The sequence below is a fragment of the Opisthorchis viverrini genome, assembly GCF_000715545.1.
Source record: "Opisthorchis viverrini unplaced genomic scaffold opera_v5_475, whole genome shotgun sequence".
Classification (NCBI taxonomy): Eukaryota; Metazoa; Platyhelminthes; class Trematoda; order Opisthorchiida; family Opisthorchiidae; genus Opisthorchis; species Opisthorchis viverrini.
Window position 1 is genome coordinate 185,671 of NW_008752139.1, and position 16,767 is coordinate 202,437.

At 45.1% G+C, this 16,767-nt stretch overlaps 1 protein-coding gene across 1 annotated transcript in view; it reads left to right on the plus strand.

Moving 5' to 3' along the window:
* Positions 1 to 3,132: 3,132 nt before the first annotated feature.
* The window catches only part of T265_11322 (hypothetical protein), a gene marked incomplete at both ends in the record, with an annotated part of 32,763 nt that continues 19,128 nt past the window's right edge, over positions 3,133 to 16,767 (plus strand). Inside the window, 4 exons of the mRNA XM_009177947.1 lie at positions 3,133 to 3,306; positions 8,441 to 8,543; positions 14,285 to 14,441; positions 15,875 to 15,979. Of these exons, the coding sequence (XP_009176211.1) occupies positions 3,177 to 3,306; positions 8,441 to 8,543; positions 14,285 to 14,441; positions 15,875 to 15,979 (495 nt within the window). The remainder of the gene's footprint in view (positions 3,307 to 8,440; positions 8,544 to 14,284; positions 14,442 to 15,874; positions 15,980 to 16,767) is intronic.

Consider the following 16,767-nt stretch of genomic DNA (forward strand, 5'->3'; position numbering starts at 1 on the left):
GTTACAAAGAAAGTACAAATGTACCATGGTCAGAAGGATCACCATAAGACTGACAATTTATTGTACCGCCCGCTCACGCCACTCAAAAGCCAACTTATTCGCCCCTTGGTATCGTCCAGATGTCGGTACAGCGGTGGAAATAAAACTTACCTGTGCACCCAACACAAAGTATGCTACCATAAAAAGATACACCAAACATGCTGACCCGGAAGAACTCCTTTGCTTTGTTTGTTGGGACGCCCACTGCAGCATTGGGAAGTTTCTTACAATATTAGTCAGGAGTGGCTACTTCATTTTGAGTTTGCGCGTACAAAGACTACGGCAATTTGTTTCATGCGCTCTTCAAACTGTGTGCAAAACTAGTAACGAGGACAACATGCGAAGGAACAACTTTTCCACAACGTTTTCCACCATCTTCGAGGAGACATCACGGTGAGTCGTGGAGGCGATTGAAAATAACAATCCCGTACACATAGTGGACCGTGAGCACTTTTAAACGATTTTTAACAAAAGTGCGACTGCGTGAGATTTTAAGGGCTCAAATAAAAACCATCTCCTTGATTCTCCTTGGCTGCACAATGCTCTTAGCTGCAAAAATTTCACGAGTGGAACAAAACTTTTCACGCCTAAATGTTGCATTTCGCTGATTTTGTGAGCGAACCATAACCAATCAAATCTATCTCCATATTTTCGCAACTAACCAAATTTCACTTTCCACTGAAGCGACCAAACCTCTGGTGGATTACTTTCCTAGCATCACTGGAACCCTGGAATGCCTGAATGGAGCTCAAACTTTCTAACTGATGTTCTGAACTAACTTGCCTGTCTGTTCTATCCCAGTAGGGAAAAGTCATGTCCTTCGAAAATTCAAGTCCATTGTGCGAATACTGAGAGACCCCCTGAGGCTGACAGATCAACTTCGGGTTGCCCGCTTAGGACGCCTCTAGCCCTGTGATTTGAACCAATCGGGATGAGGTTTTCGCCGCGCGTGCTCGGGTGCTGGTGTGTCCCAGAAGCAATAGCAACCAACTAATCACTCAACTGCAACCAGGTTAAACGGCAGAGACGCACCCCAGATACGGTGAAAAACAACGTAATTCTGCACTCACTCGTTCGTGGTAAAGTCATTGCACTCCTGTTGTGCACGAAAAGACGCGTGTTTTTTCCGTATTGTTTTCAATATGGTCCTGGAACTGTTATGCTCCAGTCGGGCCAGCGGTCATAACTGAGAACTTTAGTCTTAATCTAAGAGCCGAGCTCGAAGGCCCGAACCCAACCCGACCATCTTAGTCACTCCTTTCTGAGCTAGTTCAGCTTGTCACTATCTCTGCTCTCGTGCTCCATTCGGGTGGCGTGGCAGCTACGCGCCGTTACAGCTAAACGATTACTTTTTTGTTTCCGGGCGTCTGCAATCACTAGCCAGATTAACTCGACTTGTTGAGCTACTGAAGGCTGCGAAGTTAATGAACTGAACCATCTTAATTTGTTATACACTCTTGTGGGTAAGCGAACGGATAAACAAATCCGCACATTGATAGAATCAGAGTCGATTGACGCTAATTAAGTTGTGTACTCCAAAAGGAATGGGTATGTGCAGCCAATCGATAAGTTGGAGTGCATAACCTGCTCGTGGTTGGGGCCACGTTTGTGCCGAGGGTTCGCATGGGCTAGGAAGAGACTTCCGTGCACAATCAGGAAGTTACTCCTAATTATCTGTACGCTGAGCGTCAACTGCAGATTCACCACCTAACTCTGCTCATTCGGGGCTCAGTTGTCCAACGTGGACGTTGATATCATCAAACGGGACAAAAATACCTGTTCTTTTTGCTGAAATGCGAAGTGACAGATCCCGATAGAACCCATCTTTTTGACTCCCGGGGCTGAGTGCAACTCTTACACCAAAGATAGCGCGATTCATTTTATCAGGATTACCACATAATGAAAGGGCAAAATTTGAGGCATTTGAATTAATCGTAAGTAGTCTGAGGATCAGGACTGAAATGGTGTATTCTATTCGTTTTGGGGATAAAACATACATTGGCAAAAATGGAAAGCAAGTTTTCCGTAAGAGGTGCCTATTGCCCATTTTGACAGAGAATGAGGATATTGACGGCTGCAAGGTGTATCTGAGCTATGGAGTTTGGTACGTGATTGTTTATTCACTGAGCGACAGGTTGGACAGGGAACAGTGTTTAGGGGACAGACACATGATTTGATCACACAGGAAACCGTGTGATGGGCGGGAATTGGACTGTATGGGGACTGTGAACTTGCAAGGGGGAATGACGCTTTCCGGTTGCCGGGGCCTTGTAGCAAATTTGTTTACGACATCCTTTTGATTTGGTTCGAAATTCTCACTCACAAAACAGTAGGTATGAGGATTTTGTCGATGAACTATACTTGGAGCGAATGAAGCAATTGTCTAAACTGCTTGATTGTGGAGACTGGTCTAGCCCAAAAGCGCAACAATAAGTTACCCGTATCACAATCTTAATTCTGCCACACAAAATAGAGGGGTTTGGAGCCTTACCAGGCTCATTGAAAAGTTTGTTCGATTATCGATCATTCTGATTAACCCACCGATGATCTTGGTGTAGAGGGGTTTCCTCACAAAGTGACGCGATTGTCACAACCTCTAAAAAGCAACTAGGCGTACAGTGGTTATGGCTTCCACAATTTCCTTTCCGATCATTTGGGAAGGGAAAAGTAGACGTGCGCATTGGCGGTGGCAGTTGACGTAGCTCATGCGTCAAAAAACGTACTGTTAGGCAGGAATCCACGCGGATCTCACTATACTGCACGTCTTTAGGGGCTGCTACGGCCGAGAAGCCTGGTCCGCTCGAGGTTGGCCCAAAATTCGGGACGCTTGCCGGTCCGGCATCAAGGCGAGATCCGATTGGTCAACAATCTGGACCCAACAGTCAATCATGACCCAGTATTGGCCAAATGCCGGTTGCCAATGGAGCTCCAGAACGCGTCGGAAATTCCAGAAAGTTATAGCCGCTTACGCTATATATACGAAGCGCTTTACAACTGTTCCTGATTTCGTTTTGGGCGTTAATAGACCTTTTGCACCTTTGGTGTTTGTTTTGACGTGAACGCTAGCTTGGGAGGCTCAGACCGAGAACTAAGCTGAGGAAAATACCGTTACAACAATTGGCGAACGGGAACCCACGATGTCAATCGGATTTGATCAGCTCCGAGAACTATTGCAGCAGCAACGAAAGCAGTTTGAAGAAGCGCAACTGAAGCTCATTGAATCACTGACTCAGAAACTGCATATCCAAACAGCAGCAGCCAGTACTGGTGAGTCTTCTGTTTCCTCAACTGATGCAGCCGCGGCCTCAATTACGGAGTACCAGTGAAATTTTCATTGGGAAGATCAGGAGAGGAAACTATGCATTGAAGCCAACAGCTTGGATGCATCATTGAGCGCAAGACTGGGCCATATCTATCCATGACCCCAACCGTTCGTATGTCCCGTCTCGCGGTCCGCATCCAGGGAGACGGCAATGACCCGCGCGCCTGAGTTTTTCGATAATCACATGCAGACTCCGCTGCTAAATCATTGCTTGACCCACTGTCTCGTTACTACTCTTTGCGTGGTTGTGCAAAAAGTTTGTCTGAGGAAGTCGGTTGACTGATATACGGAGCACGTGGCCAAACCAGCGTAACCTATAATGACTCCTGAGCCTATCTACCGTCAGCGGGTTATTTCCTCCAGAACTTTTGTACTGTACTGCCTGATTGGATACCCGTTGATAAACGCCTCTGTGCGGTTCTTTTGGCAACGTCTCTGCGAGAATCTAGAGGAAGTGAGGTTCATCTTACTCTGTTCATTGTTTCTGCTTACGCTCCAACTGACTGTAGCTTTGGATCTGCCAAGGACAGTTTCTTTGACGCTCTAGGTGCCCTTCTACAGCAGGCTAAAAGCTCAGATATCGCTGTGGTTGCTGGTGGCATGAACACCCAGGTAGGTAGACTAAGCGTTGCTGACGTGCGATTGGGTGGTCGTCTTGGTTTAGACACGAGACGCACGGATAACAGAGACCGCTTACTTCAAATGTGTGCCGATCACAAGCTGTCCCTGTCCAGTACGAGTTTCCGGAACAGCGGAAATCGTTTGACAACGTGGTGCCCACCAGCGCCGAATCCAAATAGAGCACATCGCCGTCAGTTATCGGTGGCGAGGGCCTGTCACCGCCTGCAGCTTCTTGTGGAACACCAGAGTGGACTCCAAGCGCTACTAAAAGCCGAAATGTCTGTTTGCGGTACAACCCAGCTAAACTTATCCAAACATTGGATCTCTGATAGGACCGCGTCTTTCCTGGAGACCCAGCGATAGATTCTACCTGGCCACCACCACAACTTCACCCGACGTATGATCCGACGTCAGGTGAAGTTGGGTGTCCACACAGGCCGAGAAGTTTGGTGGGCCCGAAAGGCCGAATAAATGGAAGAGTGCTGGAAACGGGCGCAAGCTGTTCCGCTCGCTTCGTTCGACTGGTCCTCGGAAACTTCTTGCCAGCGAAGTAATCAGTGACCAAAATGGCCCTCTGATATGCAACAAAGCAGAACGTTTGGACCGCAGGGCATAGTACTTCGAACAGCCATTCAGCTGGCCACCTGCTACCTCCAATCCAGAATCCTGGCTTTCAACAGAAAGGTGGACCGTAAATATTAAGCCGCCTTCAGTCTGAGAAGTGTCCGAGTGTCTTTCCCTACTCAACCGTTATCGTGCTGCTGGTCATAACGACGTTCCACCTTCTCTTTTCGAGAATGGCGGTGGACTCCTCAACTAGTGCCTGTCTAGCATGTTTGGTTCTATATGGGAGAAGGAGGCTGTCCCAAACAACTGGGGTGAATCGATAGTAGCTGCGTTGATCACATCTTTACACTCCGTCAGATGTTAGAGCAAGGCCACATGTACAGACGACCCCGATAATCTTGGCATACCTTGACTTCAAGGTTGCGTTTGATTATGTCGATCGATCAGTACTGTTAACTACAGTTGCTCAACAGGGTATGTCCCAAAAGTTTGTAAGCATAATCCGATCCCTATATTCACATACTTCTGGGCGGGTGAGAGTATATGGTGAGCTATCCAAAAACTTTCCTACAAAAAGTGGCGTGGGACAAGGGTGTCCACTCTCTCCATTCTTGTTCAACTTCATCAGTGATGAAATAATGGGTGGTCTTCAAAACCCCGGTATCCAAATTGTTGCTAGCGAGAGGCTTTTCGATTTGGAGTATGCAGATGACATTGCCCTCATCTTTGAAGACCAAAGGGAAGCACAAGCTTTTTTGAATAAACTGACCACTGTCATACCGTCTTTTGGCATGCGCCATGCACCTTCAAAGTGCAAAGTCATGCTTCAGAACGTGCAGTCTCCGAACACATCCCTTACGATTCAAGGAGAATCACTGGAGATTGTGGAAAACTTCACATACCTCGGTAGTTGTATTAGCCCTGACGGAAGTGCGTCTGATGAAGTCAGTGCAAGAATCTCAAAGGCTCGAATTAAGTTTGCTAATTTGCGTCACTTGTTGTGTCAAAAAGTCACCTCACTAGATCTTGAAGGTCGTGTGTACCAGGCTACAGTAAGGGTTGTGTTGTTTGGGTGTGAGACATGACCTGTGCGGACAGATGATGGGAGGCGTCTTCAGGTTTTTGACCACCGGTGCCTCAGGAGCGTGGGTGGTTTTGGATGGTGTCAGCGTGTTAGTAACGAGGTGATTAGAAAACGGGGTTTTGGTTGTGATGCAGGTACTTCAATCCGGGAAAGCATCCAGAATTACCGATTACGATGGCTTGGTCATGTGCTACGCATGCCGAAACACCGTTTACTGAAATGAGGGTTGTTCTCCGTGCCTCCTTCCATGAGAGAGTTCACGAAGAGTTTGGGCGTTGTTGAAGTTGTACGCCTCCCGTGACCCCGTCTAAGCTTGGCTGGAGACGTTGCAAGAAATGGTGGCTAATCGACGTCAGTGGTGTTCGTGTTGTCAGTTTATTTCCAGATTATCTGATTGAGCGGTTGGAGGTGTAGGCAACTCAGAATGCTTCACATAGGCCAGCACTAGGTCACCTCCCTTACCCCCGCTCTTTTTCCCTTCTTTTCACTCTAGCACCTGCTTCGATACGTGGCCTCTTCCGAGGGGGACTTGATGAAGTCTAAGATCACAACAGATAAATTGGTAGGCTGTTCTTACAAAGGAGTGTTTCGTATTATGAGACCGTTCGTTCCTTAGAGAGAACTGTGTTGCCTTGATGCCATTGTTGACGCACCTAACTAACGTAAAATTAGCTGAAGGCTCAAAGCATAAATATCCTATTCTGCTCATTTGTTCGTACTCGGCCCCTCCCCTGAGAGCATTGAGGTTGGTTCTTGTTGGGACTTGGGAAGATCGTCTCTCAAAGATATCACTCACGGTTCAAGCGTGAAGTTGTCGTACTTCATTGGGAAGAGTGGTCCCTCTTGGAGTGACTATTGTGTCTTCTGCCGCGCATATTTGTACTCAGCCATTTTACTTAGCAAGTTACCCACAAATTTAAGGCAGACCCTATGGCATCACCGTGGATTACCATGTTAACATACATCTCTACGTACTGCAGTAGACCCGTGGATTATGGTTGTTAATTATATATGAATAGACTTAGATGCTTTCGAATCCATACTGGTAACAAAACACTCGTTTTTTTGTATGTAGACACCCCTTGTTAATTCTCTTCTGTTCGCCCGGATGCGTCTTGATAAGATCCTCATGGCTACACGGTGTCCTGGTGTGGTGAACGAGTGAACATTAGCTGGCCAAATCCTTGGTTTGACAACACATCTGCTGCGCTTGACAATGTACGACTTTCTTATGTTTCTCGCATCACTGCATCGGTTTATACACGTCTACTGGTGCCTAGTCCGACTCTGATTCATGATATTCTTGTTTAGAAAGCCGTATCTAGCACCATACGGCAGTGAAGCATCAGTGTTCTCATCTGATATTTTTGTCATCGATGGTGATGATGATGTTGATTTTACCTTACACCGGCCGTTGCATTTAGCATTAAACCTGCCCCTGCTAATTTGTGGAGGATTTCTGACGCGTACCCTGATATTCAGAAACCTCTAAGATTTGATTCTTTATTCCAGGGTCATTGAAAGTAGTAGTACTGTATCGTCAGTAATGTGTACACTGTTCGGAAAATGAATCTGCGATCCTTACACAGCTACAACTGCCCGATAGATGTGATATATGGGGTACCCTAGTAGAACGAAGCCGTTAAATTCTCAAGAGTTCACATCAATACCCCCGCGAATGATGCTATGTATCTTTCCGGGGAATGGGGTCCATTCGTAGGGGTCTCCCTTGATGCAATTACGAAGCAGTCACTATGGGGTGAGATGGCTTAGTGATTAGAGCGCAAATTTACCCACTGGAAGATCCGTAGTTCGAATCCGATCTCTGCATCCCGACTTCTCCTGTCTTGACTTGGGCAACTTGGTCCTCACTCTTCCTTCGGGTAGTATAGCAGCTGGGCACCGAAATGGTGTTACACCTGAACGATTGTGATCATATTCTTAATTACTATGCAAATATTTACATAACCATATGACATTTTTTGCAGCACTTTTGGTTTTACTGCTCACCTCCTGTGAAATTAAGGGTCGAAGGGTTTTACAAGTCGGAAAAGAGGTGGTTCTTCAGTACTTGCATCTGCGTCTGGACATAGTTCTCCAGAGACTTTTATTATTCAATAACTGATTCTTATCGCATCAGCGGCCTTCTCTAAAATACTGTTTCCATAATCCATGCATTTACTGTCAATGCCACCCTTCATTGTTTCACATCCCTTCGCCCACCCGCTCTGCTTTCATTCGGAGTTGTGACAACCGGAGGGCGATCGCTTAGTCATTTTCTGTTAACTTCTCTCACTGTTATGCTCCTCTTAACTTACTGCTCTCCGGGTGTTATTCCATATTCATCTTGGACTTACTCAGACTGGTGGTTTTGCAGCTTCTTTCAGTCTGTTTATTTGGAATCCCTTGCGTTAAGCGATTCCCAGAGAGTGGGTCTTTTTCATCTTCCCAAAAAACGCCTAGTACAACTCCACATAAGGTTTTGCACAGTCGCTCGGTTTGCCTTATTCTATAGTACTGTTCACATGTCCCAGACGGAGCTCTTTTGTCGCTGTCTTTCGTCACTGTACTGGATCAAGTCATTGATCTCCACTCTGTATCCTTCTCTCAAGATGTTGCGTCTATGCGATTTTATCGCCACTACCAAAGACGACACTACCGTAACATACCTATCACCCTATTTTTTTACCGATTGTCTTCTTTTCCCAAGCCATCCCTACTTGTAGGATGGAACCGGTACACATTTGCTGATAATGGAGGTGGAACGAATAGATGTATAGCTTTATGATCTAGAGCGCGGTTCCTAGCTTTTTCTTTTCTGTCTTTCAGTGCCTTACGTCTTACCGGTTCTGGTTTTCCGCCAATTGCAGTTCATTCAATGTCTTCTGCGGTCCTAGTCTCTGGCAATAAGTAAGTCCCATGCACCCATTTTGTTTCCTTCTCTCCCCTGTTCTGTTTCTCAATGTACTGTCCCACATAAGATTCATATGAAATAGGTACTGGGCCACTGGAAGATCCGTAGTTCGAATCCGATCTCTGCATCCCGACTTCTCCTGTCTTGACTTGGGCAACTTGGTCCTCACTCTTCCTTCGGGTAGTATAGCAGCTGGGCACCGAAATGGTGTTACACCTGAACGATTGTGATCATATTCTTAATTACTATGCAAATATTTACATAACCATATGACATTTTTTGCAGCACTTTTGGTTTTACTGCTCACCTCCTGTGAAATTAAGGGTCGAAGGGTTTTACAAGTCGGAAAAGAGGTGGTTCTTCAGTACTTGCATCTGCGTCTGGACATAGTTCTCCAGAGACTTTTATTATTCAATAACTGATTCTTATCGCATCAGCGGCCTTCTCTAAAATACTGTTTCCATAATCCATGCATTTACTGTCAATGCCACCCTTCATTGTTTCACATCCCTTCGCCCACCCGCTCTGCTTTCATTCGGAGTTGTGACAACCGGAGGGCGATCGCTTAGTCATTTTCTGTTAACTTCTCTCACTGTTATGCTCCTCTTAACTTACTGCTCTCCGGGTGTTATTCCATATTCATCTTGGACTTACTCAGACTGGTGGTTTTGCAGCTTCTTTCAGTCTGTTTATTTGGAATCCCTTGCGTTAAGCGATTCCCAGAGAGTGGGTCTTTTTCATCTTCCCAAAAAACGCCTAGTACAACTCCACATAAGGTTTTGCACAGTCGCTCGGTTTGCCTTATTCTATAGTACTGTTCACATGTCCCAGACGGAGCTCTTTTGTCGCTGTCTTTCGTCACTGTACTGGATCAAGTCATTGATCTCCACTCTGTATCCTTCTCTCAAGATGTTGCGTCTATGCGATTTTATCGCCACTACCAAAGACGACACTACCGTAACATACCTATCACCCTATTTTTTTACCGATTGTCTTCTTTTCCCAAGCCATCCCTACTTGTAGGATGGAACCGGTACACATTTGCTGATAATGGAGGTGGAACGAATAGATGTATAGCTTTATGATCTAGAGCGCGGTTCCTAGCTTTTTCTTTTCTGTCTTTCAGTGCCTTACGTCTTACCGGTTCTGGTTTTCCGCCAATTGCAGTTCATTCAATGTCTTCTGCGGTCCTAGTCTCTGGCAATAAGTAAGTCCCATGCACCCATTTTGTTTCCTTCTCTCCCCTGTTCTGTTTCTCAATGTACTGTCCCACATAAGATTCATATGAAATAGGTACTGGGGTTTTTAGCCGATACATGTTAGGCTCGAATTAGTATTGTATAGATTCCAAGTTGTATTAGAGTAACACAGTTTGAGCGACTAGATAAAATGGTTTTCGTAAGTTATCCTTTCTGTAAATGGGACATTTTTTATCACCGTACCTATGGGTTCCGGAGGTTCTTACCGTTTGTTAATGATGTATTGAAAGCGGTACTCATTTTACGTGCACATTCAACTTACCTCGACACGCAAACCACATAACAAGATGAAGTATTTCCGGTTTCATTCTTCGGGAGTCGGCAGTAACTTGCACAAGGTTGGTTTGTTTCCAACTTCAGTGTTTTATCTTTTGACGTTTATTTTAATGCGCACTTTATCAGTCTTGTTTAGAATGATATCATAATCCATAATTAAAGCAAGGTTCAAGTCTGTCAGCCGAATCTCCCTTCAAATCTAACAACTTCAGGCACACTAAGTTTCGTGTATGTCCCAGATACCCTCAAACAGTTCCCCTTGCGTCTTTGTCCCCAAATAGTTCAGCTGTTACACCCTTCCGGGGCATAGCCGTCATGCCCTCCGAAGGAAGCATGAGGACTGGTTGCCCAAGCCTAGACAGGAGAAGTCAAGGTGGAGGGGTCGGGTTCGAACCACGGACCTCCCGGTCAGTAAATTCGCGCTCTAACCACATAAATTATCTCGCCCCCTCCCGACATAAGTTGTACTGTTGTACTGTTCATAAAGTGTACCTAGATGCCAAGTACACTAGATGACAGTCAGAAGCAAAGTGTACTGCTAACTAGTCCCTTACAGAATACATGGCAATTCTGTTGCGTTGTCCACAAATGTTAGGAACGATGGTTTGGATGTTCCGCGGTTTCCTGACATCTCGTTCAGTTATGTGACGGACGCTACGTTATTTGCATTTACTGGGCAAGATTTTCGGATTCAGTTTTGGGAATGATGACCTCTTTTCGGAAGTGCAACTTTTCGGAAACACTTTCTGTAGAGTAAACTCCTATACGGAAACAATTAATCCAAGACATTCGTTTTTTGGATCATGTTTTTCAGTTCGATTTCTTGCGCATTTATCCAAACTGAAGCATGGTTAGATTGGTACAGTACAGCTCAACAAAATCCATCTGAATTGGTCGGAAAGTGTGGAAAATTCTCAGAAACAGTTATAATAAAGACGTCTGTGAGAAAATGAATGGGAGAACTATGCTGTAAACTCTTGCGACTATTCTCCGGAGCAGTCGGATCTCACAGGAAGAAAACACTTGACCGCCTAATACCATGGAAGGCGACATCAACAACTAGCAGCAGTATTGGCGCGCACACACCCGTCGACCTCCAAACGGTTAACTGCTTAAGGAAATACAGAAATTACTTGTGGATAGCAAAAGTCCAGAAAATTGGGCTTTCGCAATCGATGATACTTAGTTCGATTGACTGCCCAGATGAAGCCGGACGTCTGAGAGACAGCAGTCACTGCGCGAAACCTGCTTAGGCGAGGGTCTGAATACCTCAGAAAACAGCCCAATCGATCTTCATAACGCAATCTCTGAAAAAGCCATATGAATCTGGATGAGACATTGAGGCAATTTTATTATCGGTCACAGGAATTTATGAGCTATCCTCCATTCAACATATCGAAACACGGCTCGGATGGTATGCACTCCACATCCCTAAAAGAAGCAACCAAGTCATGGTTAACAAATAATAACACAATACTGGTGGGTCAGTTACTTTGATATTGGCTCCAGTCTCCAAAAAGGTGGCTAAATTGTCGTGAAAAGGCCACCGCAGCATCAGCCTGAGAGCCGGAGTGCTCTCTGGTATTATCCTGCACAAACTAACTAGTCAATAAGAAATTCCTAGGCACCATGCTGGTTTTCTCTTCGCCAAGAATTTACTGACGAGTACTCAAACAGCGCCGTCAGTATGTACTCTGCCATTGAGAAACTTTACCAAGAGTTAACGCCGCCATTGAGTAGACAATCGCGATTTTTATATTGTAATCCCCTCCCTAGGGAAAATCCTGTTGAACGAAAGATGGGTCACTTTCGTTCGCTCCCGAAAGGGCGACAATCCAGTTGAGTTGCCACATACCAGTGGTTCGTATTTTTTTAGTTTCGGGTGTCACTCCAGAGAGTTTGTCGTGATCACACCCGGTTCATGTAGCCGCTACACCATTGAACTCGTTGAAGAGACGAATTGACTTGGATACGCCCACAGCACCAGTTGTGAAAATTCAGGATTAAAACACCCATTGAAGGCAATGCAACTATAGGATCGGACGAAGCGATAGATGATGACCTGGCAGTTCTAGAGTATTCGATAAGTATCGTGGTCCCCGTCATGTAAAAATACGTCTTGGTGATGGCCTGTCATGAGTGGTTGCTTTCCTTCTGAAAATGCTGTATAGAATTTTCACTAGTTTCCGACGTGGGGACTGGTATGTGCGAATCAGTGATATGCAAAATCATCGACGGCTCCTATCAGTTGAAGTGGAATAGTCCATCTTACCCTCCAAGAAGTTACCTAAAACACCCGGACTCAAATACCGTACTTCGAATACAGAAAGCATGCAATATGTTTCCTATTGGTCACTCAGGAGGACACCCCTGTAGAGAAATATTTCTCTAGAATCCTGAGTTTCACAAAACGGAGCAATCAGACGCTGTTGTTTCTATCAGAAGCTGGTATGTACACGAGGCGGTAAGGTCATACTGCCTTTTGAAATACCTTTCCTACAGGCATCTCCCTTCCCAAAAAAATCTCAATGTGAGTCATTCTTGGACCGCACAATACTACTGTTCCCATGAAAACACTGTCTCTGTGCTTACTGCCTGGGACTCGGGACGGATCCGCCGGTCAACAGCCGTCATACCTCTACATGCGTGTGCATAGAATCAGCTAGTGAACAGCACACCCATGAATTACGCTCACCAAAATTTGCAACACAATAGGACCTGCCATCCTGCTTTGGTTTCTAAGGCTTAGTCGTCTAAGTTGAAGTTTTTGGTTTTCTGTGATTTAAAAATACACGTGGCTCCAGCCAAGCGAATCAAGTCAGCTAACTTTCACTATTCAACCTTCCAAGCCTCTGGGCCGCCATCTTTCGGATGGCTGATATTGTCCGATGACTCGGATACGAGTTGACGATGTCGACAATACGCGTTCATATGTAGCTCTTAGGCTGCAAACCGTGTGAACCGCTGTGCTGTCGCGTCATGCGACGAGCATTTATTAGTTCGAGATTCATGAATAGGCTTGGGGTTCATGTGCATGTTCCAGTGACGCAAGGTGTGTCAGCATAAAAAAATAAAGCCTGCGTGAAATATGTACTTCTATATATACGTGGAAAAAACACCAAGAGCGGATTGCTTGATTTGTCGAAGCGGCATTCTGGTTGGCTTTAGTAGACATCAGAGTTGAACGACGGTAGTGACTAGAAAGCGAATTAAATCCGCAGGCAAGCTTCCGCTGCGGACGTGAGTTATGGGTTAACAAGATTGAAATGCCCCAACTCAAAGGCCTTGTTTCGAGACAAGGTACGCGCTGTAGTATATTCAGCACATAAGCTTACTTTCTGTGTCCTCGGTATTTTGGCATCCGGTTGCCATATTGACAAACTTTTAACAGAGCTTGGCATCGAATGAAAGGTTTACATACCTTATCGATCTTCTGATGCATCATACTTTCGAGGGAACCTTGTAGTTAGTGCAAGGCATATGAACCAGTGAAAGCAGTCGATTTCGTATGTAATTTATGGTCTCGTGCTTTTCGGGGTGGGGCCATCTACTCCGGGTCATATGTGGTTACTTGCGTCACTCAGCCTAGAACGGATTTATAGGCCATCCATTTCAGTTTCCTTTGTATTCAAATAAAAACGCACATGGGCTACTTCAGACTTCAGCTCGCAATTGTTTCAAATGTGTTATTATTCCTTATATCTATCTTCTGTTACAGTGTCTTCTAGTAGTCATCAAGTAGGTGAAACTCAGTCCTTGACCTCCGGACGTATTATGAGCGAAGCAAGCCCATATTCGGACTCAACTTTTTCTTACCTTTTGGCGACGATAATTCAGATTCGTGAACAGCAAACTGGTGAGTTCGACCACCCTGTGTTTCTTGCTCAACCCCTGGCTAAATATTCCACGTGACTTCTATTTCTGTATGCTATCCCCCTATCTCCCCCTCTAATACTACCGGATGAATATGCGTGGAACTCCCCTACGATCACCTCCCCAACATGACCGATTTCACCTTTCTTCAGAAGTACTTTGTGTGATTTGTTAACTGTAAAGCACATGAAAAGTTATTCCCAGCTTTTTTTATCTTCCCTGTTCAGTTTCTGTACTTACATGTGTTTTGCTTATTTCTCGTTTCACTTCTGACCTCCCCTTTTCATCCAAACGGTTTAACTCTCTGTTCCAGCGCAGTCCCTTATCAGTGATTCCGAATACCCTGGATTTCAGTCTTCAATAGATTCTTGGTGCAACTTGTTCTCCCAAGGCTTCTTAGTTAATTCTGCAGCTTCCCATTCTGCCCACGGCCCACGCGATGATCTCCTATTCTTTGTGGATAAACAACGGGGTCCTGGGTCAAAAGTGAGTAGTTGTAATAAGTGGAATTTTTCACTTATACATAGTCATTCTTACCTCGGGTAACAGTTCTGTTGGAGCGACGTTGGAGAGTTTTTATGCTATATTATTTCGGTCAGATCACGCTTTCCTCAGCTGAATCACTGATGTGACGAAGGCCATGCGAGACGCATTTATCCCCCGCTGGGTTACGCAGAACTATTGAATTTTCTGTCTTTCGTACCACCGGTCTGCGGATCGCATTACATGGGGTCGCTATCGATCACATTTAACACTCACGTTGTCCTCGAAGGCATCCATTCATTGGTTGGGTAGCAGCAATACACTGCACTAATCCAACACATAACATAAAAACATAAATTGTGAGGTGCTCATTGCATCCCAGCCTTCTGTATTATGAGTTCGTTAGGACTGCCATGTTCTAAACACACGTCACTTTTTGTTTCGTTAGAATATGGTGTGTAGTATCTATGGTGCTTTAAAGTAAATCGCCCTGAAATTGTTCAACCCAGTCTCCGGCGTCCAAAACCTTGAACAACTTTTGCCTGTTATGTTACGGTAAGTTATTGAGGTCGAAACTTAGAAGGAATCATATAATTGCACTTTGGTCTTCAAGTACGAAACGAAATTGATAGAAATTCGGGGACCAGGATTAGCTGACCAGCTGTGGTGTCCCGAGTCTTCATTGACCTAATGAGTAGTATCAGATAATGGAATGAGGGAACTTAGAACACTGAATGAATCCTCCAAAACATTCACTCTTTGACGCTCGGGTGATTCGGTTGACTTGTCAAACTAGAGGTGTGATTGGTCTCCCCTGGAGAGCGACTCGTTCGGGGAAAACCACTCTGCCGAAGTCTTGGGAGCAGTCGCTTGAGGAGAATCATTTTAGTGGCTTCACTTGGTGGCGGAGATATGCACTGATATAAACGATTTTGAGTGTTTTCCACTTCAAGTCACAAGAGCTGAACAGTCTGACGGCTACGTATCCACATTGGTCTTCATGCGGTACAACAAACTTCCCTAACCATAACTACGATCCCATAAAAACGCTTGTTAAGCACACTACAACTTTTTTCGGTTCTTTTTATAATGAGAAGATTTGGAAATTTCAACCGAAGTCTTGTTCCAAAAGTGAAGTCGTTCTTTGCCAAAATCCGAGAAGTACTCTGCAGTCGTTTCATCCTTATTGGAGTCACCAGCAGTGCACATCCCATGAAACTTCAGATAGTTTCAAACTGGTGGTATTCCGGCTAATCAGCTGACGTAACGAGCGGCTGATCGGCAATATAATTATTCGTTTCGTCGTTGTTCGTGAGCAGTTTGAACTCAGTCATGCTCATTTGGTCGCTGAGTTGTATCGCAACCCCCCGTGCCTTATGAGGTTTTATCAGAGTATCCTTGTATCCTGCACTTTCTTCTATGCGTTCTCCTTGTAGTGTGTACTTCGTGTGTTACGAAAAAATAGTCCGAATCTTCCCTCGCCCGGCGATGGTTCGGTTAACTGGGAACAAACTGTCTACTTGAACTTGCTCATGCAGTATGTGAGTCACCCTGTCAACAGCTTCCGCACTATTTCCCATCGCATTTTATCCTTATGGGAATCCCGTCCAATTTTCAACAAGGCTCTGCAGTAATTAAGGTAAACGTTTTTCTAGACTGCTCTAATCCGTCCGTACTATCATTCTCTTGTGGTGACCCTACAACCAAAGAAGGTGAATTTTCGTGAATTTTCACCATAAGCGTTGCTCCAACATTCCTTCGGCTTTTTGGCGTTCCTTTGTTGCATGAACTCCATGTATTACTTTGACTCTCAGGGGAAGCCACTTGATTACCATGGGAATTGCAAATTTAGGACAGAAGCAAAATTAAGATAAGAAACGTGCTATCAAAACCTGCCCAAAAAACATTGCGAATTGCTAATAGGGGAAGAGTAGCATGTAAGCTGCCGGGGTTATCTGTTAGTTGTGTTTGATCATCGGTACTGACTTACTTCAATTTAAACCGCAGAACGTCGAGCGGATAAATGTCCAGATACACTTCACTATGCTACTTTGCCTCCTGTTGCTATGTTGCAGTACATAGGATACCTTTAGGTTCCACTTTGTTGTTATGGGGAAAAACAATCTAGTGTGCGTACTCGCATGTGCTACACACCCAGAATCGAATTTCAGTCAATTTCGCCAAGTGTACAGACTGGAGGCCAATAAATCACTTGACATGGCTGAATATATGCACGATACGTTGGCCCTTCTGCGGCCGCATTGCGTCGGATAAAGTTATCGAATGGCGCGACGCAATTGGCTATAATCAGGACTTTCTGGGGGGGGGG